The sequence below is a fragment of the Callithrix jacchus genome, chromosome 8 (assembly GCF_049354715.1).
Source record: "Callithrix jacchus isolate 240 chromosome 8, calJac240_pri, whole genome shotgun sequence".
In the NCBI taxonomy this organism is placed as follows: Eukaryota; Metazoa; Chordata; class Mammalia; order Primates; family Cebidae; genus Callithrix; species Callithrix jacchus.
The window spans coordinates 126,132,641-126,160,171 of NC_133509.1; the positions used below are offsets into that span (position 1 = coordinate 126,132,641).

The following is a 27,531-nucleotide window of genomic DNA, read 5'->3' on the forward strand; positions in this document are numbered from 1 at the left end:
ATATGGACGGTGTCAGGATATGACAAAAATCACGGAGGAGGGAGAGGGATGGCTGGAGATGGAAATGCTCCGCAGGTAATGGCCTCGCTGGCCGGCTGCCATCTCCCCCTGCGTGAGGCATGATTTGTGTGCTGATGTTCCTTCTGTCTCCTGCTGTTTAAACTTCAGCATCCAAGATGTCAGAAAACCACAGCACAGTCATAAAACTTCATTCTGGGCTGAACTCTGGCTGGGCACAATCAATCCAATTAGTCAAAATGCCTGAACGGAGCAATCAGTCCTTCAAAACAGAACACGTTTTGGGAGGGCCTTCCCGGAAAAGGCCAACGACTCAAGTGCTCTGACAGAGGAAGAGGAGAAAAGGGCAGCAGTTTTAAACTTAGCTGCTTAAAAACACGTCTTAAAAAACCTCTCACTTGACAGAGTCTGTGTATTTGAGGAAGTGCAGCAACCCCCCGCCAGTTCTGCTTGACACACGGGCAAAACAGAAGCTCACAGGTGCAAGAGGCGGGAGAGGCACACAGCCACTCGACTTACTTAGCAGGGGCATCCTGGCCCACGGACCTGGGCACATGTATCCTGAGGCTCCCCCTAAAACTGTGTTGTGCTGAAGACACAGTCCAGGGAGGGTGACAGCCCATCTTCTATTTTGAAATCAGAATCCACGCCGGCTACTTTAAGCTGGGAATTGGGGGCAGGAGGAGGGGTCTGCTATTGGCCATTTGGCCTTTTAGACGATTTTTTTTTTGGTTTGTTTGAATTTCAGAAATGAAGGAGGATACACAATGCAGACACATGACAAAGGAAAGGGATTAGAAATCTCCAATGTCTGAGAAAGAGAGAGGCTCGTTAGGAGAGGATGGGATGTCGGAGGAAGACCAGAAGCGCAGGCGTTTAGAGAGAGCTGGGTGGGTCGACGGAGACTTGTCTTTGTCCTTGTTTTTGCTTCTCAAAAAGGGACTCTTTTTGCGCTGAGGTGCTAAATTGTTATCAATCAGATAACCCAAAGGAGGAAGGAAAAAAAAAAACACAAATAAATGAAATGAACAATACTTACAAATGAATCGAAATTAGCTAAATATACTTAGAAAATCAGAATCCCATCTTGCCCAGGAAAGATGAAAACTACCCGGTACTCAGACCAGAATCAGGGCTCAGTGAATCATCTGTGCTCTAACTCAATTTAATTAATTTAAAGGCGCCTGACTGCCAACAATTTACTTCCTCACGTGAGGAGAATTACATACTGCCCAAGGAGCCAATGGTTTAGATCATTTTTCAATTTCAGTGTGCCAAATTATTAAATACGAATGCTTATTAATTTAGGGCCCAGCTTCTCTTACTCATCCATTTTAATGACAGGGTCCCTAACAGCTCGGCTTACACAATCCTCCCGTTCCCACTCAGAGACCTTGGAAACACGCAGTGATATATTTCAAGGCGCTGTCATCAAATAGTCTTCCTGAAGTATTCACTAATGATTTTGTATCTCTGAAATAATCTTTCGGCAGGATGAGTTTTAAAATAATTTAAATACCTCTTTTTCATACCAAAAAAAACCCTTCGACACCAAGAAGAGTCATGATTTCCTTTTAATTCTATGCACATCCTTCACTTCAATTCTCCACTCCTTAGCCTTCAAATTATAGTGTTTTAACAAAGCAGACAGTTGGGCTAACTTCCTAAACATGTCTTCTATCAACATTAATCGACCTAACGATTTCTGATGTCAGACTGAAGTCGTATCAGGATTTCCATTATTTCTTCCTCCACAGCACCACCTGGTGGCCATGGTGGCTCACACCACAGAATAAGGGATCAACTTATTCAAGGTTGGTGTCCTTGGGGCCAGTTCAGGGCTGGGCTCTTGTTCAGCGTCTTCAGGGACCAAAAGAGCTTTAACTGGAGGCAGTGCGTGCAGTTAAGAGCTCAGACTCCAGAGTGTCGTTGACCTACATTTGGGTCCCGCTTACCCAAAGCGAGTGTTTCACACCGTTGAGCCTCACTTTCTCAGCTCTACACAGGGGAGGGCGCTTCCACCTGCCTCAACAGGGTCCTTAGCGTTCAATGAGATGCATAAGGCACATGAAGTAGTTAAAGGGGGCTGAACCCAGAGGGAGCGCCCAAGACAGGGCGGCTGCTACCCACTGTAATCATGGTCACAGACCTGCTCGCTCATGTATCACTTTGGAGTAGTCGGGCATTTTTTTCTCTGGAAGTTTTCCTAATTCAGTTAGACTTTATAGTTAATTCCACTTAAAGAGTAATACAAATTGAGATGACAAATGTCCAAAAGTTAAACAGAAGCCAATATAAAAACCTGAGGCAACAGAACCCCCTCTAGACTGAAAAAACTTAAGCTTAACATTTACTTGCATGTGAGTCCTCTAATTTTTTCTTTTTCTCACCCTGTCTTATGGTGCTGACTCTAATCTTACCCCCATAAAGAATGACAGTGTGGGCTGGGCTTGGTGGCTCATGCTTGTAATCCCAGCACTTTGGGAGGCCGAGATGGGCAGATCACCAGGTGAAGAGATCCAGACCATTCTGGCCAACATGGTGAAACCCTGTCTCTACGAAAAATACAAAAATTAGCTGGGCGTGGTGGCATGTGCTTGTAGTCCCAGCTACTTGAGAGGCTGAGGTGGAAGAATCACTTGAACCCAGGAGGTAGAGGTTGCAGTGAGCCGAGATTGTGCCACTGTGCTGAGCCTGGTGACAGAGCAAAACTCTCTCAAAAAAAAAAAAAAATGACAGCGTTAGTCCCTGAACAATGTACGTGCACATTATTTCTGTTAGAGATAGGGTGTCACTCTGTCACCCAGGCTGGACTACAATGGTGTGACCACAGCTTGCTGCAGCTGCGACCTCCTGGGCTCAAGCCTACTGAGCTACCGGGACTAGAGGTACATGCCATCACACCTGGCTCATTAAAAAAAAAATTTTTTTTTGTAGAGATGGGGGTTTCCCTGTGTTGCCCAGGCTGTTCTAAAACTCCTGGCCTCAAGTGATCCTCCTGCCTCGGCCCCTCCAAGTGTTGGGATTATAGGCGTGAGCCACTGCACCAGGCCTTTTTCTTTTGCATCTGAAGGGACACAACAGGTGCTTGTGAATGTGCCCCCTGAAAGCCTTGTGCACATCGCACACTCAGAGGGCGGCCTGCTGCTGCTCCTCAGTGCTATATCCTCCACCTCCAGACCTCATGGGTCTCAGGCATAGCCTGGGTCTTCAGAAAGTCCTGGTGTCCTTTGTGAAAATATAAATGACTCGGGGTACAAGCCTGGGATTAAAGAACCCCCCAAAATCATACTTAAAAGTGAGGCTGAAAATTTAACAATGTTTAAGGTAAATGCTGTGTCTAACTGATTCTAAGACACAGTTTTTTCCATATTTTAACATCTCGGAAATTAAGAGGCAGTTTAGATGGTGTCTCACAGTCACCACTGGCCAGGTGGCCATGGTGATAAAACTGTCATTGTCATAACAACTCATCTTGCTCCTATTTTCCTTTTACATGTGTGCACAAAAACTGAATTCTTATTTAGAAAAGCTCTTTCAACACAAGCGTAATGAAAATGGGAAGTGGTGGGCCCGCGCCGTTTGACCGCCAGCATTTTTCCTCCTAGTGGTATATAAAGTAACTGCAGCTTTCACGGCTCCTGAGAGCTGATGAAATACAGCACACATGACTAGAAACCCTGTTCGTGTTGCAGAACCTCTGGCAAACTCCAAAGAACAGCCCTGAGGGAAAAGGCACAGTGTGCCCTATGGCTGGCAGGACTCAAGGCCAGGTCAGGCTAAAGGGGATGTCCTAACCTGCCTTTCAAAGTGGTAACAGATGAGAACCACCCGAGGACTTTTGGGAGATCTTATATACATGGAGAATGTGTGGTGTGCACCCAGGATCTTCCTGTACAAAGCAGCTTACTACCAATCTTTGGCACAGATACGGGGAACCCCAAAATAAGCTACTATGCTTGTCTCTATGGTACCTGCATGAATGTCACCTTTAGATATTCAAATATCTGCCCGGCTATGTGACGAACGATTTTCATTCTAAAGTAACAAAAGCAGCTGGGCATGGTGGCTCACGCCCATAATGCCAGCACTTTGGGAGGCTGAGGCGGGTGCATCACCTGAGGTTAGGAATTCGAGACCAGCCTGGCCAACACAGTGAAACCTGTCTGTACTAAAAATACAGAAAATCAGCCAGGCACAGTGGTGGGCGCCTATAATCCCAGCTGCCTGGGAGGCTGAGGTAAGAGAATCACTTGAACCAGAAAGGCGGTTGCAGTAAGCCAAGATCCACCATCATACTCCAGCCTGGGGAACAAGAGCGAAACTCCATCTCAAAAAAAATAAAATAAAAGCATTATGGGACGAAACTGTCACCACGCTGACATTTCTACTTGGCTGTAACACACGTAAGCAGGAGGTGCACATGCAGCCCCCGTCCCCGCCACATTCCTGCACAGGTACGCAGAGCCACCGGGGAGGGACCCGTCAGGCCACCCCCTTCCTCACCCCACCACGGCCAGGGCAGCCGCCCCTACCTTTCCCCGAAGACCCATTGTGGGCATCGTGCTCTTCTGTACAGTTGGAGCCCAGTGCAGGGGGTGTGTCTGGGTTCTCAGGCTGTGCTCTGAGAGGCTGAGAGGCTGCTGGCAAGGTGGGGTCTGAGGACTCCAGCTGCCAGGGAGGACTGTCCACAGCGGACTTCAAGCGTTCCCTCGAACCCTCCTTCTTTGGTTTAATGAGTTTGACTAAGGCTTTGGCTCCAATCCAGTGGTTCTTCCTAGTGAGAAGTAGATGTTTAGGACATAGCCCGCCGTCCCACACACCCCCAGTGGGTCCCTGGTTCCCTAATGTGGGCTGGGATGTTCATCCCCAGTCTGTGAAGCTTGGCCATTCACGTGGGATTTAGGACGATGACACTCAGGACCACGGTAATCTTATTTGGGGCTCAGGAGCTGGAACCTAATTCTCAGTATGGCGCAGGGCTGGGGATGCTAGAAGCCTGTGTGTTATGACAGAAATGCACTCTAGTCTCCCCGGAGGAAGGAAGCAATGTTGTCTTTAATTTGGTTGGCACTTTTTCTGTCAAAAAGCCATTTTCAGGAATCTCCTCATTTTCTGCTAAAAGTAATAATCAGTGAAATCAGCTGGCATTCCTGACTCCTCCCTGGGACTCAGTAATCTGGGTGAGGTGGAGAGGGCAGAGGACAGCAGCCTGTCTGACAAAAATCAGTGCATTTAAGACTAAGCAATAGCATCACAGCTAGCTGGACACCGAGGCCATCCTGCTGTGACATGAAGAGAACCCCGCCTGGGTTCTCACCCCGACTCTGAAACTAAACAGCACCTATTTATGACATCACTCCCAGCCTCCCATCTTGGCTTTAATCTGTCAAACAGAAGATTTAGACCGAGGTTCTGGGCCAGGCGCTATGGCTCATGCCTATAATCCCAGCACTCTGGGAAGCTGAGGTGGGTGGATCACTTGAGGTCAGGAGTTTGAGACCAGCCTGGCTAATATGGTGAACCCTGTCTCTACTAAAAATACAAAAATTAGCTGGGCGTGGTGGCACACACATATAATCCCAGCTACTCAGGAGGCTAAGGCAGAATTGCTTGAATCCGGGAAGCGGAGGTTGCAGTGAGCTGAGATCGTGCCATTGCACTCCAGCCTGGGTGTCAGAGCAAGACTCCATCTTCAAAAACAAAAAACAAACAAACAAAAAAACTGAGGTTCTGAAATTCTGTGGTTCTGGATTCCCAGAGAGACCTCAAGGGATTCACGGTGATTTTGACTTCAAGGCTGGACCAGAATAAACCCAAGGGACAATTCCTGGGGCTCAGGCCGTGGACAAGGGGCAGTAATGCTGGGCTGGGGTGGCTCCACTTGGGGGAAGCTGCTGCTCTCTGGGGAAGAGACACATCCGTGAAGCTGCCCTAAAATTCTGCATAAGGTCAAAAGGTTCCCACATTTGAAGACCACAGGGCTGAGCCAAGTGTGGTACCCCAAGCATCCTTTCCAAAGCGGGAACACAGTTGTCCATGTCATGGTTAATCGTGAGACAAAAACCTGACAAGGCAGCCCTGCCATCCAGCTTGAGTGACTCCTGCACCACAGATGCTCTGCCCCCTTAACAAGGCTCATAGCTAAATGTGTCTCATCGGGGTCACCCGGCATTTGCCACCCCTCACAGGACAAGCTAGAGTACAGAGGCAGGCTGAGATTCTAAACTCTCTCTGAGGTGGGAGACGTCTGTGCACAGGTGACCTGCCACAGCGGACGGTACGGGCTCTGCCCTAGATGGCGGCTTTCACCCTATGCACAGAAGAGGGAGCTTTTAAGTTCTGTCTTTATGTCACTACACTTAAATCAACTCACTTCTTTGGAGCAGGTGCAGGATCATAGAACTTGTACTGATCCATGATTTTTTCTTCCAGTTTTTCCTTATGTCGTCGTAAGGCATTTAATTTGTCTCTGTGAATACAGGAGAAAGAAAACATATCAAGCTAGTTTTAAATCAAACAAGTGAATTTACTCATCAGTGCAGCCTGGAACCTGGCGCAGCCAGGACTGGCATGTTTCCAGGACTGGGATGAGAGTGCTTATCACTGTCATGGTCACTGAGTTTGGAATATGTGAATGGAGGCATCGGCCGTGGGTGCTGGGAGCCCTACAACCCCAAGATTTACTGAAGCCCCCAGGATCCAGCCGTGAGTGAGCTCAAGGCAGCAAACTTCTAATAATCTGAAAACTCATACCCGAAAGCCCCAAAGATTCTCCTTCCTGGTTGTTCAGGACCTGGGGTGGCTCCTGGGATCAGGTAGAAGCTACCTCCTAGTGGTGGTTTTGGGGGGTGCACATTAACACCTGGGCACTGAGGTTGAAAATGTCAGCTCAGTGAAGTCAGATGTCTGACCCAGGCCCATTCCCACTCAGAAGCAAACTCCCAGAAGCTTTCAGGAGCGAGAAAGAGAAGTTCATGAGCACAGCAGGGCTGAAGAAACCAGGGGCCCTGGTGGGGACCGCAGTGAGCTCCAGTGCTGCAACTCCAGCAGAGCTCTCCACGGGGGGCGAACCGGGGTCCAGCGGGGTGGATTTCCCAAGAAGCCAGAAGCCCAGATGACGCAGCCAAATCTCCTAATTCCTAAGTACTGGAAACTGGGTCACTTTTCAGAAACTCTAACAAGGGACCAAAGAGACACCTCTTGAATCTTGGGCAGGCTGCGGCACCTCTGCTTGCCGGGGAGACTCTGGCCTTCCTCATACAAAGAGAAAGCTTCTGTTTGCATGCAGGGAGGCAGGGGCTGTGTCCGCAGTGCATTCTGAGCAACGGGGCCTGCTGGACTCCTGCCCGCTCCTGCCTCTGCGCTGGGTGGTCTCGACAGCCCAGATGCTTGGTTTCCTCGTTTGAAAATGAGGCCTTACATGAGAGGTTTAGGATGTGGCGTGCTCCTGAAGCTACCACCTGGCAGGGGCAGGGTCCTGGGGGGTTCCTATTAACAATACCTGGGCATTGAGGTAGAAAGAGTCAGCTCAGTGAAATCAGGTATCTGACCCTGGCCTGTTCCCTTTCAAGCTCATTCTTGAAGCTGCCAAGGTCTGCCCCACGTGAGGGCTTTCCCAGGAGCTTGCGATGAGGTAAGCCCTTGTGACAAGTGACCCAAGCCATGCTCCACTCCCGGTTCTGTGTGCTGGTGTCTGTGCCCTGCTGCTGACCTTACGCCTTGAGTCCTTCATGGCTGGGGTTGGCCCTACAGGCTCACACAAACTCCAGGGCCCGGAGCAGGCCCCAGGAAGCCTGCCAACCCACTGGCCTGGAGCAGACACTGTCTAATGCAAAAACGTCATCAAATAATCCCCCTGGGCGCTCCTGCACTCCTTCCAGTTAGCACCAGCTCAACCTCTGCTGGCGATTTTTATCACCAGGATTATAGAGGGCCAACTTCAGGGTCATTTCCACCCCACAATTACAGTGTGCGTTTACATACAAACCATCCTCCTGAAGGTGGCACGCCAGCCCTAAACACGTAGGTGAAGCCGACAGAGTAACAGAGGCACTGTTACATCAGAGAGCTGGGATGGCACACGGGTGTTCGCTGTGACCACAGCGACCATGTCCCACCACAAGCACGTCCCTTCTTGCCTTCCCCACACTGGTGCCAGCATGCCGTCTGCCCGGACGCCGATACCAGCCATTCCCAATTACATGGAAGGAGAGCCCAACCACCATGGCTGGGATGGTGAAACCACCCTGGATTCTTGATTTCTCAACTTCTGAACCACAAGATTCCTGGCCTCAGGGTTTTTCCTCTTGTCCTTTATTTCTGGGAGCTTCCCTGGCCCTGCTAGATTAGTATATCCCTTCCAAACACCCCGAGGAATCCAAGCTGGACATCGAAACTCCCACAACTGAGTGCCCACCTCCTTTTCCAGCCTTCTCTCTGGATGCCTCCGGCACATTCCCTGCATGCCATGGCTCACCTTCCCGTCCCCACCTGCCACGGCCCACTTTCCCGTCCCCTCACCTGCCACGGCCCACCTTCCCATCCTCACCTGCCATGGCCCACCTTCCCATCCTCACCTGCCACGGCCCACCTTCCCATCCCCTCACCTGCCACGGCCCACCTTCCCATCCCCTCACCTGCCACGGCCCACCTTCCCATCCTCACCTGCCATGGCCCACTTTCCCATCCTCACCTGCCACAGCCTACCTTCCCGTCCCCTCACCTGCCACGGCCCACCTTCCCATCCTCACCTGCCACGGCCCACCTTCCCATCCTCACCTGCCATGGCCCACTTTCCCATCCTCACCTGCCACAGCCCACCTTCCCGCCCCCTCACCTGCCACGGCCCACTTCCCGTCCTCACCTGCCACAGTCCACCTTCCTGGTCCCTCATTTAACATGGTCCACCTCCTATGGGCCTCCCCCAGGCCCCTCAGGGTAGCTGTAGACCTTAACTCCCCCTGTATTTTTTTCCATGCTTCTAGGTAACCCTTCACACCTGTCTGGCAATGGACAAAGCTCTGTTTAAATCTTACCTCCCCTACTCGTTTCTGGCTACCAGGGAACTGGTCCTGAGCAGCTCAGAGAGCCCACACTTAAACCAGCACCTCATAAACACCAGCTGAGTGAGGCCAACTGGGTCACACCGAGCCCACTTCCCTCCATCCAGGGGAACACAGGCAGAGGCACAGCATTCATTCCAGCCTTCAGTTTGTCTCTCCCTGAGGTATTTCTTTTCAGTGTTCTCATGATTTTTTAAAGTGAATTTAATTCTAGAAGCAGAGAAAGAAGCTTCTGGTGGTGGAAAGCACCTCTGAAAGAGCAAACAAAAGCCAACTGTCACCACCTCTAGAAACTGAGAACATTCCAGGAAAGCCTGGGAAGTCCATGTTGGTGATCGGTCTGTGCCCTGCCTTCAGGATCCCAGTGGGCCCAGGGGCTCCTCTTTGCATGGAAAGCCAGGACCTCCAGAGACTGAGGACGCGTGGCTGTGTTGAGCCAGGGAGAGGGCTTCAGGACTCCCAGCTCACCCCCGCTTACATGTACTGCTTCTGCTCCTCGTGGTACTGCTCCTTGTTCTCCATGTTCTGCTCCAGAAGCATCTGGTTCTGCTGGCTCAACAGCTGGATCTGGCTCAAGAGGTGATGATTTTCTTCCTCCAAGTTCCCCTTGAGACGGGAGAGCAGCTAGAACACAGACCAACAGAGTCTCAGACACCATGTGGCCTCGAGATCCCACTGCCGGGAACCTAGCTTCCAAAGGAAGAAGCCTGCTGCACACAGATGTTCTCAGTATAATCTACACCAGTGCAAACTTGGAAAGGGCCAAACGGCCAATAACGTGGGAATGGCTGAGCTCCCTCTGCACCTGCACCGTCCAATCAGATGTCCCTGGAAACACATGGCTACTGAGCACGTAAAATGCCACTAGTCCGAATTATGATGCATGAGTGCAAAATACGCAACAGAATTTGAAGGCTTAATTTAAAAAATATATTTAAAATTTCAATTTTTTTTTTTTTTGAGATGGAGTCTGTCGCCCAGGCTGGAATGCAGTGGCACTATCTCGGCTCACTGCCACCTCCGCCTCCTGGGTTCAAACAATTCTCCTGCCTCAGCCTCCCGAGTAGCTGAAATTACAGGTGCATGTCATCATGCCCAGCTAGTTTTTTTGTGTTTTTAGTAGAGATGTGATTTCATCATGTTGGCCAGGCTGGTCTCAAACTCCTGACCTCAGGTGATCTACCCTTCTCGGCCTCCTAAAGAGCAAATAATGTTTTAATGATTATGTGCTAAAATGGTATTTTGGATATGATAGTTAACTAAAATACATTAAAATTAATTTCATTTTTAAGAAAAAATGTTTTAATGTGGCTACTAGAAAATTCTAAATCGTAGATGCGTCTTGCATTATTACATTTCAATTAGACAGCTTTGATCTAGAAGTGAGGCAGCCATTTCTTCTGTGAAGAGCCACGCAGTAAATACTTTGCGTTTTCCAAGCTGGCTGGTCTCGGCTGCAGCCTGTGTAGCCTGCGGACTCTGCCCTTGTCACCTGAGAACAGTCTCAGATGAGTATCAGCAAATGGGCATGACCAGGTTCCAATAAAACTTTACTCAGAGACACTGACATTTAAATATCATAACATTTTCACTTAACACAAAATATTATTCATTTGATGTTCCCAAAACGTAAAATTCATTTAGTTTGTGGGCTGTATAAAAACAGGTGGTGGGCAGGGTTTGACTTATGAGCTAAAGTCTGTCCATCTTTTTTTTTTTTTTAAGACTGAGTTTCACTCTTGTTGCCCAGTGCCCAGGCTGGAGTGCAATCGCACAATCTCGGCTCACTGCAACCTCTGCTTCCCGGGATCAAGCAATTCTCCTGCCTCAGCCTCCTGAGTAGCTGGGATTACAGGCGCATGCCAAAACACCTGGCTAATTTTTTGTATTTTTCAACAGACAGGTTTCACCATGTTGGCCAGGCTGGTCTCGAACTCCTCCTGACCTCAGGTGATCCACCTGCTTCGGCCTCCCAAAGTGCTGGGATTATAGGCGTGAGCCACCACACCAGGCCTGAAGTCTGCCAACTTCTAAAGCAGGATTGGGGGGCAGTGGGAAAATCACAGCCTTTGGATTCCAATGTGCGACTATGAGAAAGGAGGATGGGCTCACAGGGCCACTGTAGGGATGAAGTGAGAATGCAGCAAAATGCCGGGTGCACTAGAGGTGGGAAACGCAGGCTCCCCCACTCTTTGCCTTCTACCTATTTTTAATATAATTATATATAATTTATGCATAGACAGTGAGAAGAACTGGAAGGGAAAAGGAGGCGAGGCTATGGCATTTTTTCACTAAAAATATTTCCTATTTTTTTTTTTGAGATGAAGTTTTGTTCTTGTGGCTCAGGCTGGAGTACAATAGCACAACCTTGGCTCACTGCAACCTCTGCCTCCTGGGTTCAAGCGATTCTCCTGTGTCAACCTCCTGAGGAGCTGGGATTACAGGCATGTGCCACCACGCCCGGATAATTTTGTATTTTTAGTAGAGATGGGGTTTCTCCATGTTGGTCAGGCTGGCCTTGAACTCCCGACCTCAGGTGATCTGCCCGCCTCGGCCTCCCAAAGTGCTGGGATTACAGGTGTGAGCCACCACGCCCAGCCTCACTAAAAATATTTCTCTGATTGCCATTGCCACATTGCTTGGGCAACAAGGAAAATAAATACGGTAACAAAGCACGAGTCTCCCCAGTGTAGGGAACTGCACGAGGCTTGGGAGTCAAGCATGTCACAAACGTGGTAAGTCAGCAGCCTACAGGGTGAAAGGCCATCCCTGCAAACTCAGTTTTGCCCATTGGAAAGGTCCTTTGTGGCCAGGGAGAAGGGGAGGGACCCAGGGAACCAAGCAGGTTAGGCCCTGCCCTTCAGCCCAAGTCGGTGATCCCAAGGGCCAGTGCATTCCAGTAATGATGGGGAAGCTGCTCTTCCAATGCATTAGATGCCAGGCAACAAACCAACACAACGTATGGCATACGTGCTCCTGGAGAGAGAGGCAGGGAGGAAGGAGCGGAGACGGCTCCGAGCACAGGCACGGCCTCGTCACTTCACTCAGGCTGTTTCTCCCCAAAAATCCTACAGTGAAGCCCTAAGCCCAGTCCCTAGCATGGGCTGGTATTTGGAGACGGCCGATAAAGAGGCCATCAAGCCATATGGAGGCCGCCGTAAGGGTGGGCCCCCATCCACTCTGACTGATGCCCTTTCAAGAAAAGAAAATTTAGGCACAGAAACACTGGGAATGGGCCCACACAGAGGAAAGAGCACTGCCTGTGAGCTGGGGGGAGTCCTCGGGGGAACCCCGCCCTGCCTCTGACCTGGAAGAAATCCAATTCTGCTGCTTAAGCCACCAGCCTGTTGTCTTTTGCTTCTCCAGCCCAGGGAGATGAACACGGCCTGTTTGCCGGGACTAGTTTGTGCTATACCTGGAGTTCCACTGAACCCCTACCATCCCTGCCAAAGCCCTTCCCCTCGACCCCTCTCATGACCAGTGTTCCCCACGACTGCATCAACAGCATCTTTCAAAAAGTGCCCCGGCCATTTCTGTGCAAATTCCTCCTTCCCTGTGAAGCCTGCCACACACGTCCAGACCTCGCCTGTCCTTCACTTCACCACAAGTGTGACCTTTCCCATGGGGCCTGCCATGCAGCCCCTGACCTGAGGCCTCCTGGAAAATCCTGGTGCCCCTGCCCGTGAAAGCATGGCCCCGGGAGCGAGGATTCCGCAGGCAGTGCTGGGGCCTTTGCCTCCACCCCTGTAGGGCCCTCAGGGTCCCAGGGTCTCTCATCGTTGGGGGATAGCACAACATCTGGGTGGGTGGCTGTGACAAGGCATCGTGGCACCTGTGCCTCAGTTTCCTCATCTGTGATGTCCCACAGGGCTACCAAGGGGTCGAGGGAAAAGGCATCTCAGATTGTTTCTCGACAAAAGAGCAAACCCAGTCCTGAAGCGCCATCTGTCCTGGGGTTGTCTAGGAGGGCGAGATCTACCTGCTCCTCCCTACCACACCTGCCTTGCCTGCCGTCCATGTGGTGGGGTCTGCTAAGATCTCATCTGGAGAGGGTCTTGCTGGTTGAGACCATTTCCAACCTTGTGTACTAGAAGGGACAGCTCGGGAAGCCACGGACTCCTGAGTGAGCTCCATCTCAGAGGCAGCCACACCCCAAAATGGAGCAAAATCACACCCCTTCTCTAGAAGAGTAGCTACTGAACTAAAGAGATGCAGGAAGACAGTGTAGACATGGCCAAGAGGACTGGCGTAAAATCTCATCACCCGTCCCCACTGTGCCTCTCCCAACCCTGCAAGGCAAAGGTCAGATGGGGTGTTGACATACACAGTCCCACCAGAAGCCATGTTGACCCCCGTCTGGCTTCATCTCAGCCTCTGTGCCACCTCCATACACCGTCTCTGGGCACAAATGCCCATGAGGACCCGTCACGGCCTGGCTGAGCCCTGGGCTATCCCCTTGGGGGACCCTGTCCCCGTCCCGAGGCCCCCCGCCGGCGTGGGCCTCACCTCGCAGTGGTTGTCCAGCTTGGTCAGTGAGATGTCCATGGCCTGGTGCTGCCCCTTCAGCTCGTCGAAGCGGGCCTGCCAGCGGTTAAGCTCCAGCTGCGCATTGTTCAGTGAGGTTTTCAGCTCCTTGGTGTGGGTGTGCAGCTCCTCATACTCCCCCTTCAGCTGGTGGTGCAGGAAATTGATCCTGGAAGGTGAAGAGCCACAGGGCAAAGCGGCTGAAGAGCCTGCCAAACAGGTAATGCCCAGAGACCTGGGCTCTGTCCCAGCTCTGACAGTGGCAGGCTGTGCAACCTTAGACAAAATCACAACCTCTCTGGGCCTTTTTTTCCATGTGTAAAATTGTAAAATGAGGAGGTTTAACAAAACTGTCCATTAGCAAACTGTTCTTTGGGGTTCCATGAGGGTACCCCTGATGCCACCACCCTGAGCCTCCAGGGAGACAGGGCAGGCAGGCTCAGACATGTTTGAACACAGCGTCACTGCTGCGATCTTTACTGTGCTACCGCTTTGGCATCTGCACACACTTGAAAAAAGGATTCTGCTGTTTAAAGAAATGTTTAAACCACTGCACTAGAACATTCTTGCTCTAAAATTCTTTGTCTCAGCTCAGCTCTTCTTGCCAATTCCAAGCCCCTTTCTAATTTCAGCTCCTGAGATAAAGTATGAGATGGTGTGTATTATATAAATCTACCAAAACTGCCTTCATCAAAACAACTATCATCCAACTGAGTTCTCCGGGGATTTATATCAGAAAGCTCACATTACCAGGGTCTTGTGAACTTGATTTGGACATAGACCTGACTTTTTTGGCCTGTACAATTTTACTTTTTAATAACAAATTAGTTGGCCAGGTGTGGTGGCTCATGCCTGTAATCCCAGCACCAGCCTAGGCAACATAGCAAGACCCCCATCTCGACAAAAAGCTGGGCACAGTGATGCACACCTGTGGTCCCAGCTACTTGGGAGGCTGAGCTGGGAGGATCATTGAGGCCCAGGAGGTTGAGTCTGCAGTGAGCCACAATCATGCCACTCTAAGCCTCCGCGGCTAAGCAAGATCCCGTCTCCAAAAAAAACAATTAGTTGCCAACATTAAAAAATTTGGAAGTTGACATCAACACCCAAACTTTCAGGTTCTCTTAAAATATATAAAACAAAAGGTTGACCAGGCAGTCCCAGGCCTGCCTCCAGCTGGCGACCTTTGCTGGGGCCGATTCTCTGCTGCCCTTTAAGACAATGCGCGTTCGCCATTCTATGGCCTGTGGTCTAAGTCTGGCACTGTTTTATGCAGGTGTTTTATTTGCCTGGGGAGCCGAGGTAGCTGAGTTTGTAACCCCCGGTAAGTATGTGGGAGGAAGAAGAATTTCGTATGGTCAAGCCTTTGCAGTGAGACAAGACCTGGATTCCATCTTGACTCTGCTATTCACTAGAAACACTGGCTTTAAACAAGTTATCTAATCTCTTTCAACCTGTCTCCTCATCTGTTCAAAAAAAAAGCCAAAAAGATAAAATAGTACAGTCGATTCTCATTATGTGTGGCAGTTACGTTCTATACGGTTGCTGTAAACCCTGAATTAGTGAACAGCGAAGCATCCAGCCTCGGGAAAAAACAGAGAATGAGGTTCCCAGGAGCCTCTGGTCACATTTTTGTTATTTGATCAATATATAATCTTGTTTTATGTGGGTTTCTGTTTGAAGATACCTTACGCAACATACTCACAGCCAACAGCACCATAACTCACACCAGAACAAAGCTCATCTAAGGCTTCTGTCTCCGTAAAGCACATTACAGCCACCCTCTGCTTAGCGACATGAAACAGCACTTCAGTACTACAATTATGAGTCATTTTAAACAGCAAAGTCACTGCCCAAAAGCACAAAATATGAAAACTGTGGCACTCGAGAGATTTTGAAAGGGACGTTTGCAGTAGGAGCTGAAACTAGAAGGCAGGATGTCACCATTTGCCCTTGGCCGAGAATGTGCACACCCGGTGACCCTCGCCTTTCACCACTGTGTGTGTCCACAAAAGCCCCCCAGAGCCCCAGGTCCTGAGGCTGCAAAGAAAACTTTAGCAAGCAGGTGGATTGACAGGGGCTCTGTGAATCATGAGGAATCAGCAGTCTCTCCTTTATGAGCATGAGGCTGGGGATGAATTCACCTGTGTCTGATGCAATCCTTACAGGGGTGGGAGGGGAGAACCACCGAACTCAGATGACGCGACATCCCCGGGTGTCACCTGGGTCCTCGCATCCCAGCAACCAGCTCAAGTTCCTTTAGCTTATTACCCATCCAGCAGTTCACATGACAAGGGATAAAAACCCATGATTGCAAGGGGTCTTTCCTCAGCAGTTGCTACGAAAGGCGGGTCTGAACAGAATCGGGGTGCCAAATGCTGCTGTGTGCAGGGCTGGGTGCCAGCGCTCACCTGTCCAGCTCACCCCGCAGCCTCTGGTTCTCGCCCATGGCGAGGGCATTTGTCCTCTGCTCCTGCTGCAGCGCCTCCCGCTCTGTGGTCAAGACTTTCTCCCGCTCCTCCAGCTCCGCCTTGAGCGTCAGCATGTCCCCATGCCTGTCAGAGGAAAATACCTGCTGGGAGCCTGGCCCGGGTCGCCTTTTCCTACCGGTAACTCACACCCCAGAGGATCTGTGTGACTTCTGTGAGAAAATGGGATTCCTCTGGAGATTCTCTCTGTAGAAATAAGGGGTGTGGGGCAAAGCAGGCAGGGAGTGCAGCCGCTGGGAGCCATGTCCAGGCCAGCACTGGGCCACAGATCCCAGAATCCTCTTCCTCAACTCATTCTGTCTCCATAGTCCCTCCATGCCCTGATAAAGCAGCCCCTTCCTTTAGCCAGCTGACAACACAATGACTACATTTTCTGAGCTCCATGCCCTTCTCTTTAAGGGAATTATAAATAAGCTACTAGGTGGTTCACTAAGCACAAATAGATCTAAGAGAAACCACAAAACCAACAGTGGAATTCCACTGCGCATCACAGCTAATCCCACCCTCCAAGGGCTGGAGAAGCCTCTCCCTCTCCCGTCAGGAGCCCGCATCCACTTGTTCTTAGTCTGGTCTTCCCCAGGGGACAGAGGCTCACCCAGGAGCCGCCAGGGACTCACTGTCATATACACACAGCAGCTCTCCACAGGTCCCCCAACCACAGCCCTTGTCTTCTCCACACCTTGTCCCCACCCTCCAGGCTCTAATCTCCTCCAGGCTCTCTTTGCCCACTGCAAAGGCGTCTCTGGAGGGCAGCAGAGCACAACCATGCAGCCCAACAGGCCCTGGGCCCTCCTCCTCCCAACCTGCTTCAACTTCGTGTGTGCGGTGACCCAGGATCTCCTAGCAGACCGGAAGTGTTGAGGAGTCTCAGGTATAGTCTCCCCATCTTCCCCATCCAGGCAAATTCTTCTCTACAGACCCCTTCCTGAGTGTCTCACACCCAAAGACAATCTGACAAGGACTAGCCTGTGTCCCCAGAGGTTCTAGCCTTTCTCTGCAGGACTCCACTGCACATTAATCAAGCATGTCTCTAACCATTAGAAAATGACCCAACTGCAGGGCAGAAACTAAGTCTTGCTCACCACTGAAGCCCCATGTGAGGAATGACACATAGTGAATACTTGTTAGACCAATGAATGAGTGAGCGTCTCCTATTTCAGTGTCAAATGAGAAGAATAGAGAACTATTATCCTTGTGTGCCATGTACTTACACCCCTAAATCTGTTACCCTGCTGCAGACACATCAAAGGGGCCTCCAGTCATCTGTCCAGCCAGCAAAAAGCTCTGAGTAACTCCCACATGCTGTACTGCGCAAGGACCTGCAGGGAAGCAACGGTGCAAACTCCACCTGCCAAAACCTTTGCCCTCTGAACAGACATTAAAAATACAAAAAGGCCCAGGTGTGGTGGCTTACGCCTGTAATCCCAGCACTTTGGGAAATGGAGGCAGGCAGATCACGTGAGGTCAGGAGTTCAAGACCAGCCTGGCTAACAGAGTGAAACCCCTATTAAATCTATAAAAATTAGCCTGGTGTGATTGTGCATGCCTGTAGTCCTAGCTACTTGGGAGGCTAAGGTAGGAGGACTGCTTGGACCCAGGAGTGGAGGCTGCTGTGAGCCAAGATCACTTCACTGCACTCCAGTCTAGGTGACAGATCAAGACTCCATCTCACACACATACAAAAGGCATTATTTAATACAACATAACATAACACTAAGAATAAGGTACATGAGTGCCTGGTGAGTACTGGGCATCGTGCTAGTATCAGACTTACACGAATGCTTTATTAGTTTGTCAACCGGGTGTAATTCCTACCACGTCTAGACACCACAAACACAATACATGTCATACAAATGACAAGATGGGTGGGGGAAGAGGAGGGAGAGATCAAAGTGCCAAGAGGCGGAAGATGCTACTTTTGGCCAGAAGGAACAGTCTTATAGGAGCAGATGCTTCAACAGCCTCTGAAGGATGGAGATCTGGGTGGATAAAAGGAGAGAATTCCAGATTCAGGCAAAAAGGAAGCACCTGGTAAGTGAATGAATGAACGTCATCACCACCCATGAACCCACAAGCATCATCAGTGCCCACACAAGGCTTTTGTGACTCAGTGACACTTGTGGCTCCTGACCATGGAAATGTCCTCCCTGCTTCACCTTGAAGAACCAGTGCTCACTTAGCTGTGTTGTTGAGGCTGCTTCAAAGGAAATACCATCAGCAGGGCCATTTCCCAGGCAAAGGAAGTGGACCTTGCTCCTTCTGTTGTACTCTAAGTATCCGAGAGCCTGTCTTTGGCCCGTGTCTCTCTCATGCATCAGATTCAGGTGCACATCACACCCTTACAGGATCAGGGCCCCAAAGGCCCATTCTGGGCTTTCCAGAGCTGCAAGTAGTAGAAGCACCCCCTTCTCCACACAGGAACCCCTCTTGCCACTGTCTCCAGCTGCACAAATTCCAAATTGCTGAAGGCGACGTTTTATTTCCTTCCCTTTGGGAAAGCTCAGGTGCCCCAACAATGGGAAGCAGCCAGCCAAGAGATTTCCTGCAGGGAGGGCAGGGAAGTCCCAGCCTGGCAGACTCTGCAGGCCTGGCCCTAGGCCCCGCTGCAGGCCTACCCAGGGACCCGACCTTCATCCTCCTCCACCTACGCACACTCCCACCTTCTCCCCCACTCATTTCCCCCAGGCCCCGCCTCTCCTCCTCCGGGCTCCACCCATCTCCCCAGGTCATGCCTCTCCTCCAGGTTCCACCCCACTCCCTTAGGCCCCGCCTCTCCTCCAGGCTCCAACCCTCACCCAGGCCCCACCTCTCCTCCTCCAGGCCCCACCCATGTCCTCCAGGCTCCACCCATTTTCCCTAGGCCCTGCCTCGCCCCCAGGTACCACCCATCTACCCCAGGCCCCACCTTTCCTCCAGAATCCACCCCTCCCCAGGTCCTATTCCTTCCCCAGGCCCACCTCTCCCCGAGCTCCTTGTGCTCCAGCTCCAGGTTCCGATGCAGCGTCTTCAGGCAGCTGTGCTGGTGGATAAGGGCCTCGTACTCGGCCGACTGCCGCTCGTGCAGCGTGCCCAGGTGCTCGTGGTCCTGCAGCAGGGCCTCATAGGCCGCTGTCAGCTGCTCCTGCTGCCTCTGCAGGCTCTCGTTCTCCGTCTCCTTGGCCGTGTGGTGGTTTTGCAGCAGCGCGTACTGAGCGGTGAGCGCCGCGCTCTGGGAGCTCAGTGTGGAGTTCTCTACCTGCCCAGAGGGAGAAGCACGGCGCAGGCCCCACAGTCAGCAAGGACGGCTGGGGAGCAGGTCAAGTGCTCCAGCAGAAGCGAAAATAACTGGGACCCTCAGGGCAGAAGGCCCAGAGGGTACTCAGGATGGCTCTTCCAGAACCTAAGGAACTGCTGTGGGAAGGGGGCTAACCGCATAGACGGGCCCTCAGAGGGTGCTTCAGTTCTGAGCCACGGGCCACGAATGTGAGCTGTGGGGCGGGGCGGGGCGGGGGGGGGGGGGGTGGGGTGGCGGATGATGTCCTTTCCCTGGATAATTTCCTGGTGTGCTGTGCCCTCTTCGACTATTTTTTAAAAACCTCTTTTTGGCTGGGTGTGGTGGCTCACGCCTGTAATCCCAGGACTTTCGGAGGCAGAAGCAGGAGGATCACATGAGCCAAAGAATTCAAGACCGGCATGGGCAACATAGTGAGACCCCCATCTCTACCAAAAAAAAAAGTCTTTTTAATGTAGCTGGGCAGGGTGTTGTATGCCTATAGTCCCAGCTACTTGGGAGGCCGAGGCAGGAGGACTGCTTGAGCCCAGGAGTTGGAAGTTATAGTGAGTGAGCTATGATTGCAGCACTGCGCTCCAGCCTGGGCCACAGAGTGAAACTCTGCCTCTTACAATGAAAACAAAACCTATTTTCTAGAACAAGTAAACAGAAAATCTGTAAATAAGGATATAGGCTATCTGAACAAAACTATCAACCTACTTAACATAACTGATATTTAATATAACTTAACTGATATAACTCTCCAACAGCATCCAAATTCATCAGAAAACTGAAGAGGAAGGAATACTTCCCAAATCATTTTATGAAGCCAGAATTACTCTGATATTAAAACCAGATGAAGACTACAAGAAAAATCCAAAATAGTAAGTCAACATACTCTTTTCTTGTTAGCAAAACAAATTCCAGTTTCTTTGCCAGTTTCCTGTTGATTGTCCCTGCTCCATAAGTTACATTATTTTCAAACTTTTCTCAGAAACTGCAGTAAAAGGTCAGGGTTGGTAACTCACACCTGTAATCCCAGCACTCTGGGAGGCAGGGTGTGTTGATCATTTGAGGTCAGGAGTTCAAGACCAGCCTGGCTAACTTAGTGAAATCCCGTCTCTACTAAAAATACAAAAATTAGCCAAGGCACAAGCATCGCTTGAACCCAGGAGGCAGAGGCTACAGTGAGCCAAGAGATCACGCCACTGCACTCCAGCCAGGGTGACGGAGTGAGACTCTGTCTCAAAAAAGCTTCAATAAATAATTCATTTTCCCACAGTCTACAAGGGATAAATGAAAACAGGTGTCTGAAGTGGCACACACCCTAGTTCCGCTTGATGCTCTCAACAGTCTGGGACCCCCTTTATACCCTATACTTCCCTCTTAGAGATGAAAAATTTACATTAGCTTAAAGAGAAAGAGCTGTACCAGGTTCTACAGTAAAGAAACCTGGTTAACTTTGTTTAGCCAAGCTTACTCCTGAAACCTCTTTTTCAAGTCAGTCCTGATAACATCTCAAGGAAAAGACTGGAAAACACGGACAAAAATGCAAGTAAAAGGAGAGAAATGAAACTCTTCACGCATGCAGCCATTCTCTCAATCACTAAAAATGGCTTAAAAACTGTCACCTCCTTCACCGATCACTGTTTACAGCGGGTCTGTTAACACAACCCCAAGCTGCTTTGTGCTCTGGGCTGCTGCTTTTGAGGAGTCCTAATGCCCGCAGTCGGTTGCCGGGCTTGTGAGCACAGGCGCCAGGGGCCCCGCTCACCTGCAGCTTGGCCGTCTGGGTCTGCAGCGTGGTGTTGTGCTCCTGCAGGAAGGCGCTCTGTTTCTGCAGCGTCAGGATCTGGCTGCTGAAGGCCACGTTCTGGGTCTCCAGGTGCTGCAGCTGTTCCTTGAGCAGCTGCTTCTCAGCTTGCAGAGCTGCGTTCTAGAAGATGGGGAAGCATGAGCCAATCACGCTCCAACTGGGTAGATGCTCACCTGCCACAGGGACTTGGGTTGTAATGAACCCACAGAAGTTGACGTTTTGGGGGAGCCAAAGTGAGTGTCCACTAGGTGAGGGCAGTCTATTTTCTCTCTTTGAAAAAGATAAGCAGGATTTTTGAAGGCTACACATCATGGGGACACTGTCTCAGCATTTAAGTGGGGAGTGAGTGCACGCTGGAGTTAAAGCTGCTTCCCTTGTCTCTTTAATGCGTTCCGTTGTTTTCTGTTCAGCACCCTAAGAAGTGTGTTTCTGTGAGCTAGTTCCATTTCCCATACTCCAGCCCTGAGTATCTTGCAGGACAGGGAGTCAAAGCTTTAGGCTATAGCCTTGCCCTACTCAGGGGTGACAGCAAGTAGAATGAGGTGCATCACGTTACATGAGACCAGTAAAGACCACGTTCAAGTTTGCCACCAAGTGGGCTAAGGGCCAGGACCCAGAGTCTTTTACTATCCCTTATTAGCATGGGACTTTGGGTCAAATCTCTTACATTCTGTTTTAGTTTTATCATCAATCAAATAATGACAGTCACCACTCTGGACTTCATAGTCATTACTGAGAAGCAGTCAGAGGTATGGACACACATTAGCAAATTTTCTAGAAAGGGCCAGGTAGGAAGTACTTTTGGGTTTGCCAGCCATGGGGTTTCTATCTCAACCTAAACAATCAGTCACAGACAACCTGTAAACAAAGGGCATGACTGTGTTCTAATAAAACTTTATTTATAAAAGCGGATGGGGTCTGGAACTTGCCAACCCTAGTACTGAGCACTGAAAGACACAACACTACAGGAATTGCCATGAAGACCATGTGTGCCCTGATGTGAGAAACACTGAAGGGACCTTGACGAGGAGCCCACGGGACCTGCAACTCAAGACGTGTCCACCTCATTCTGTCTAAATCTCCTGTGTTCTTTACGGCAGTGACACATCATCCGTGGGACTCCTGACAGGCCAGTCTCTGTGTCTCTCCCCAGTGGACCATGTCCTGGGCAGCCCACTCACATTCCGCTCCAGCTCGATGGCCCGGTCCTTCACTCGGAGCAGCTCCATGGTGGCTTCCTTGTGGCTGGGCCCCCAGGCCTCCTTCCCCTGCTGACTGGCGGCTGTCTTCCCCGCAGGGTGTTTGAAAGAGTTCTGCAAGTGCTGCCCCTCTCCCTGGTTCTGCCTGAGGATCTCACACTCCTTCTTCAGCTATGGGCATGACAATGAGCAAGGGGGCTTTAGGCAGAAGCAGCCTGGCCTGGAGCCCCGAGTGAGTGGCTGAAGGCAGCCTGCACCACCCTCCGCTCCCTCCCACTCGGCCGCCCTGGTACAGGTGAGCCAGACACACTCCTTTGGCTTTTGAGGGGAAGGCACCGACCCTCTGCCCTACATTTTCCCTTCCAGAGAGGACAGGAAGGTGGGGGCCTGCGACCCCTTCCTGCCTCAGTCCCTGCTTTAGCCACATGGCTTCCTGCTTTCCTGAGCCTCAGTTGTCAACTTCCTAAAACAGAGGTGAGGCTGAGGATACGGGAGGTGAACAGGGATAAGGTCTCAAAGCCACTGCTGGCGCTGGCGCGGCTTAATCCAGATTCCTGATCAACCCTGCAGCCAAGAAGCATGGCACGTGTTCACAACAGGCTGGAAGAACACGTGTGTGCAAGGGGGGAGTGTGTGCCCACCTGATCACCTGTGGGAGTGTGCACACTGAGAACACGTGTCGAGTGTGTACACCTGTGTGTGAGCATGTGTTTGTGTGTGGAGTGTGCACATGGGCACATGTATATAAAGAGCATGCATGTACATGTGTAAAGAGCACGTGTGTATGGAGAACATGTGGAGACTGTGGAGAACACACATCTATATGTAAGTGGAAAGCGTGTTCATACATGTGGCAATACATGTGCACGCATGCACCCGGGAGGAGACATGTGCACGTCCTCACGAGCCCCTGTGCACTGTCTGTCTCATCTGAGAGTGCCCGTGAGATGCTGCAGGCCACTGCTCAGTGCCCAGTGTGCAGTTTCACGGAGGGCTCTCAGGGGTGTTCCCACATCTTGCCTGGTGGACTGGGTGCTGCTCTAGGCCACTGCCCGCCTCCCCGAAGACCTGTGGCTCTTACTCTGGTTCTGTCTGGCCCTAGTGCATGCGATTCTGACGGTGGCTCCCTAAGTCACCCTGCGGCACATCCACACCTGCCCGAGGAAACGGGTATCCAGGCCACCCCTCTGCTATACGGGTTGGGGACTGGAAAGGGTGAGGCCGAGAATGGGCAGCTGGGCCCCACAGTGCACCCACCACACTCACCATCTGCAGCTCGCTCTCTAACTGGCGGCTGAGGCTCGCCTTCTCTTCCATCTGTGCTTCCAGGAGCACAATCTTTTCTTCTTTCACGGCTAGTGTTGTTTTTAATGCTGATTCATTTCTGCCCTCCAAAATCTTGTATTTTCTGGAAAATACAAAGATATAATAGTATCACTTATCTACCTCTCCCCCCAGGTTCCCAGTGTCCCTGCTGCCAACACATCACTCCTTCCATTAGCCTGGTTACCGAGCTGCAGCTTTTGGCCTAGAAGAACGGGAGCCAAAACTCATCTTCCCAGAGCCCTTCAGGGGCTCCCTGGGTGGAAACACCTGTGATACCTTCAATGGTGACACCACTGCTACAGTTTCAGTCACTGTCTTAGGGAGGCATTATTATTGCCATTTTACAGAAGGGGAAACTGAGTCTCAGAATGGTTAAGCAACTTGCCCAAGGTTGCAGTGCAAGGTTAAGTGGTAAGTCCCAGGCCTTTCCACCAAAGAGGACTCCTACTATAAGGCATGTGATCTTCTCAGTTACCAGTCCAGGGAAAGTCCAAGATGTTGGATTTCCTTAAAACACAAGATCAGGCTGAGCACGGTGGCTCACACCTGTAATCCTAGCACTTTTATGGAAGCTGAGGTGGGAGCAATCACTTGAGGTCAGGAGTTCAAGACCAGTCTGGCCAACATGGTGAAACCCCATCTCTACTAAGAAAAACTACAAAAATTAGCTGGGCCTTGTGGTGTATGTCTGTAATCTCAGCTACTCAGGAGGCTGAGGCATGAGAATCACTTGAACCCAGGAGGCGGAAGTTGCACTGAGCTGGGGGTCTGTCTTAAAAACAAAACAAAACAAAAAACCCCAAGATCATTTAAGAAAACATTGCAGGGAAAAACTAATAGTCGAAATTTTTTAAAAATTAAGAAGTGTGGCTGGGAGCAGTGGCTCACACCTGTAATCCCAGCATTTTGGGAGGATGAGGTGGGCAGATCTTTGAGCTCAGGAGTTCGAGACCAACTTGGCCAACATGGCAAAGCCCCCTCTCTACAAAAAACACAAAGATTAGCCAGGCATGGTGGTGCATGCCTATGGCCCCAGCTGAGCAGCAGTCTCCAGCTACTGGGCTGGAGGATTGCTTGAACCTGGGAGATGGACACGAGGTGAGCCAAGATTGGAACACTCCACTCCAGCCTGGGCGACAGAGCCAGCTCCTGTCTCAAAAAAAATTAAGAAGCCTTTTCATCAGACAAAATCTCCTTCTACACCTGCCCAAGAACCTCAAGGAACAAGAGCTGAAACAGAAAAGACCAAGGAACTTTGGGTTCAGGAAACCCCAGGCAGTAGAGAGTTAATGGAGGTCTCAAGTGAGGGTGAGCAGCCTGCAGACTCAAGGGCGGAGGAAGTGCTCCCACGAGAGGGAGAAAAGGAGGGGAGGGGAGAGAGAGAGAGAGAGAGAGAGGAGGCCTCACGTGTCACTGCTGCTGTCATCCTCCTGCAGCAGCAGCTCCCTGTTGAGGCCGACCTTCTCCAGTTCCTGGCTCAGCTTGTCCAGCTCACTGCTCAGCTGTTGGCTCTTCAGCTTCTCCAGCACCAGGTCCTGATGATGGGGAGACAGCAGGAGGATGGGAGCTCAGCAAAACACAGCAGGGAGGCCAGGCACCAGGCCTGCCAGGTGTGAGCCACTGTCCACCCAGGCCATGGCTACCTCCATGTGGAATGAGGGGACTCTGAACCCCAGGGACGCTCTTCCTGAGGAAAGCGAATGCATGCGTGTGTCCAGCCCTCCTGCTGCTGAAAACAGGACCAGGTGGCAGTGTGTCAAGGATGGGTCTAATATGCCACTTCTCTAAGTCATGCATTTGAAATGCCACTTACATGATTTCTGACAACATGACTGCCTTTTCAACGGACCAACAAGTAATTCAATGTCCCCTGTAGGCATTTTGAAACAGAAAACGTGTAAAGAAGGGAAAGACTGTATTTCAAACCCTGGATCTGGTTTACTTTTGTTTTTAGAGACAGTATCTTGCTCCGTTGCCCAGACTGAAGTGCACCGCGGTCATCTAGCTCACTGCAGCCTTGAGCTCCTGGCTTGAGTGATCCTCCCACCTCAGCCTCCTCAGTAGCTGGAACTACAGATAGGTACCAGCAGATCTGGCTAATTTCTACATTTTTTGTAGAGATGGGGTCTTGCTATATTTCTAGGTTGGTCTTTAACTCCTGGCCTCAAACAGTCTTTCTCCCTTGGTCTTCCAAAGTGCTGGGATTACAGGCATGAGCCACTGCACCCAGCCTCGGTCTACTTTTCAAAACGTGGGTGTTGAATGCATGTCAATGATTCACTTCCTCCACCCTAGCTTATGGCAGCACCTCTCCGTAGCTCTCTAGGTAGTGACCGTTTTCTGCCTGGTGTCACAGTCTTTCACATGCATGCTTAACCCTCCTACCAAATCTTTAGACCTGAAGGGCAGTGCAACAGTGATCCTTACCACCTGCTCCCCCAAATTTCCCAGTCACCCTGTATCAGCTGAAGCCACGTCACCAGCTCTGGCAAAGGTGGGAGTGATGTGGGTCACTTCCTGGCTGAAGCACAGAAGAGCCTGTGTGTGATGTTCAGCTGCCCTTTCGCCTGCCGTGGCAACTGCCCAAGCCTGGCGTTGAGACGGTGGAGCCATGAGATCTAAACAGCCTACACTGCTGGTCAAGCAGAGGACAGACTCCCTGGAGGCTCCCCTGGACTCTGGTGAGCAAGAGGTAAGGCTTGCTGTGATGAGCTGCGGAGATGCTGGGTTGGCTATCGCAGCCCAGACTAACCCACACTAACGAGCCGGGCTCTGCCTGCGTCCATATTTTGGATCTCTCCCCCACAGCACACGGAACTGCCGGCATAAATGGTCAGTCATCTTTTTCGAATGTGGAAACTGCTCAATGTTCACCAAACTGATTTCCTGCTCTCACGTGGCTGTGGCACCCTGTGGTTGGGTGTGGCTGTGCTGCTGAGCCCCACCCACGCATCCTGACTTTCCTCGCTCTCACCTCTACCCACCACGTGCCAAGGAGCCGGAAGAGGACTCTGCTGGGGGTGCCTGAGCCTCAAGATCTCAAGATGGCAGAAGCCAGGCACCTGAACTTGGCCTTAAGTGCGATGATTCCAGTGCCTGGCTTCTCCCATGTGGGCAGGCCCCCACACTAGACCCTACATGAGTGTGACTAAATGGCACTGGGCCACTCAGCTGCTGAAGCCATTTCCCAGAGCAGCCATCTCGCCATACTAAACAAATGCCCAGGTGGCCCACACAACACATGCCAGGGGAAGGAGAACATGGAATTCTGGAGAATTTTATATCCCTCAAGAGACTAACATGTTCACACTCTTTGACCCACCCTGTAATTCCATTTCTAAGAATATACCCTAAAAAACAGTTTGACTCAGCCAGGTGCAGTGGCTCACAACTGTAATCCCAGCTCTTTGGGAGACCAAGGCAGGTGGATCACTTGAGGTCAGGAGTTTGAGACCAGCCTGAACAACATGGAGAAATCCTGTCTCTACTACAAATACAAAATTAGCTGGGCATGGTGGCACATGCCTATAATCCCAGCTACTCGGGAGGCTGAGGAAGGAGAATCACTTGAACCCAGGAGGTGGAGGTTGTGGTGAGCCGAGATTGTGCCACTGCACTCCAGCCTAGGCAACAAGAGCAAATGAAACTCTGTCTCAAAAAAAACAAAAAAGTTTGATTCCTGAAAGTCTACGTGTACCAGGATGTCTGGTGTTGTTTAAAATAGTGGAAAATAGGATTCTAGAAAAAAAGGTAATAAATTTTTAAAAATGAATTAAATACTTCAGGAAAGGATCCTAGGAAAAATTTTAAAATAATAAATAAAAATCAAACAGTGGAAAACACTAAG

At 50.7% G+C, this 27,531-nt stretch overlaps 1 protein-coding gene across 8 annotated transcripts in view; it reads right to left on the bottom strand.

Annotated features, from left to right (window-relative positions):
- Positions 1-27,531, bottom strand: part of CCDC88C (coiled-coil and HOOK domain protein 88C) — a 150,065-nt gene that overhangs the window by 11,617 nt on the left and 110,917 nt on the right. For 7 of the 8 annotated variants that reach the window (XM_035261282.3, XM_035261279.3, XM_078335611.1 and 4 more), the window contains 10 exons: positions 25,092-25,219; positions 23,625-23,766; positions 22,341-22,529; positions 21,118-21,279; positions 19,051-19,328; positions 16,016-16,159; positions 13,590-13,776; positions 9,562-9,707; positions 6,395-6,490; positions 4,554-4,795 (listed from right to left, as the gene is read on the bottom strand). In XM_035261282.3, coding sequence (XP_035117173.2) covers positions 4,554-4,795; positions 6,395-6,490; positions 9,562-9,707; positions 13,590-13,776; positions 16,016-16,159; positions 19,051-19,328; positions 21,118-21,279; positions 22,341-22,529; positions 23,625-23,766; positions 25,092-25,219 — 1,714 coding nt within the window. Of the gene's footprint in view, positions 1-537; positions 980-4,553; positions 4,796-6,394; positions 6,491-9,561; positions 9,708-13,589; positions 13,777-16,015; positions 16,160-19,050; positions 19,329-21,117; positions 21,280-22,340; positions 22,530-23,624; positions 23,767-25,091; positions 25,220-27,531 lie in introns of those variants that run through there. The other variant, XM_035261286.3, reaches the window with a different exon arrangement.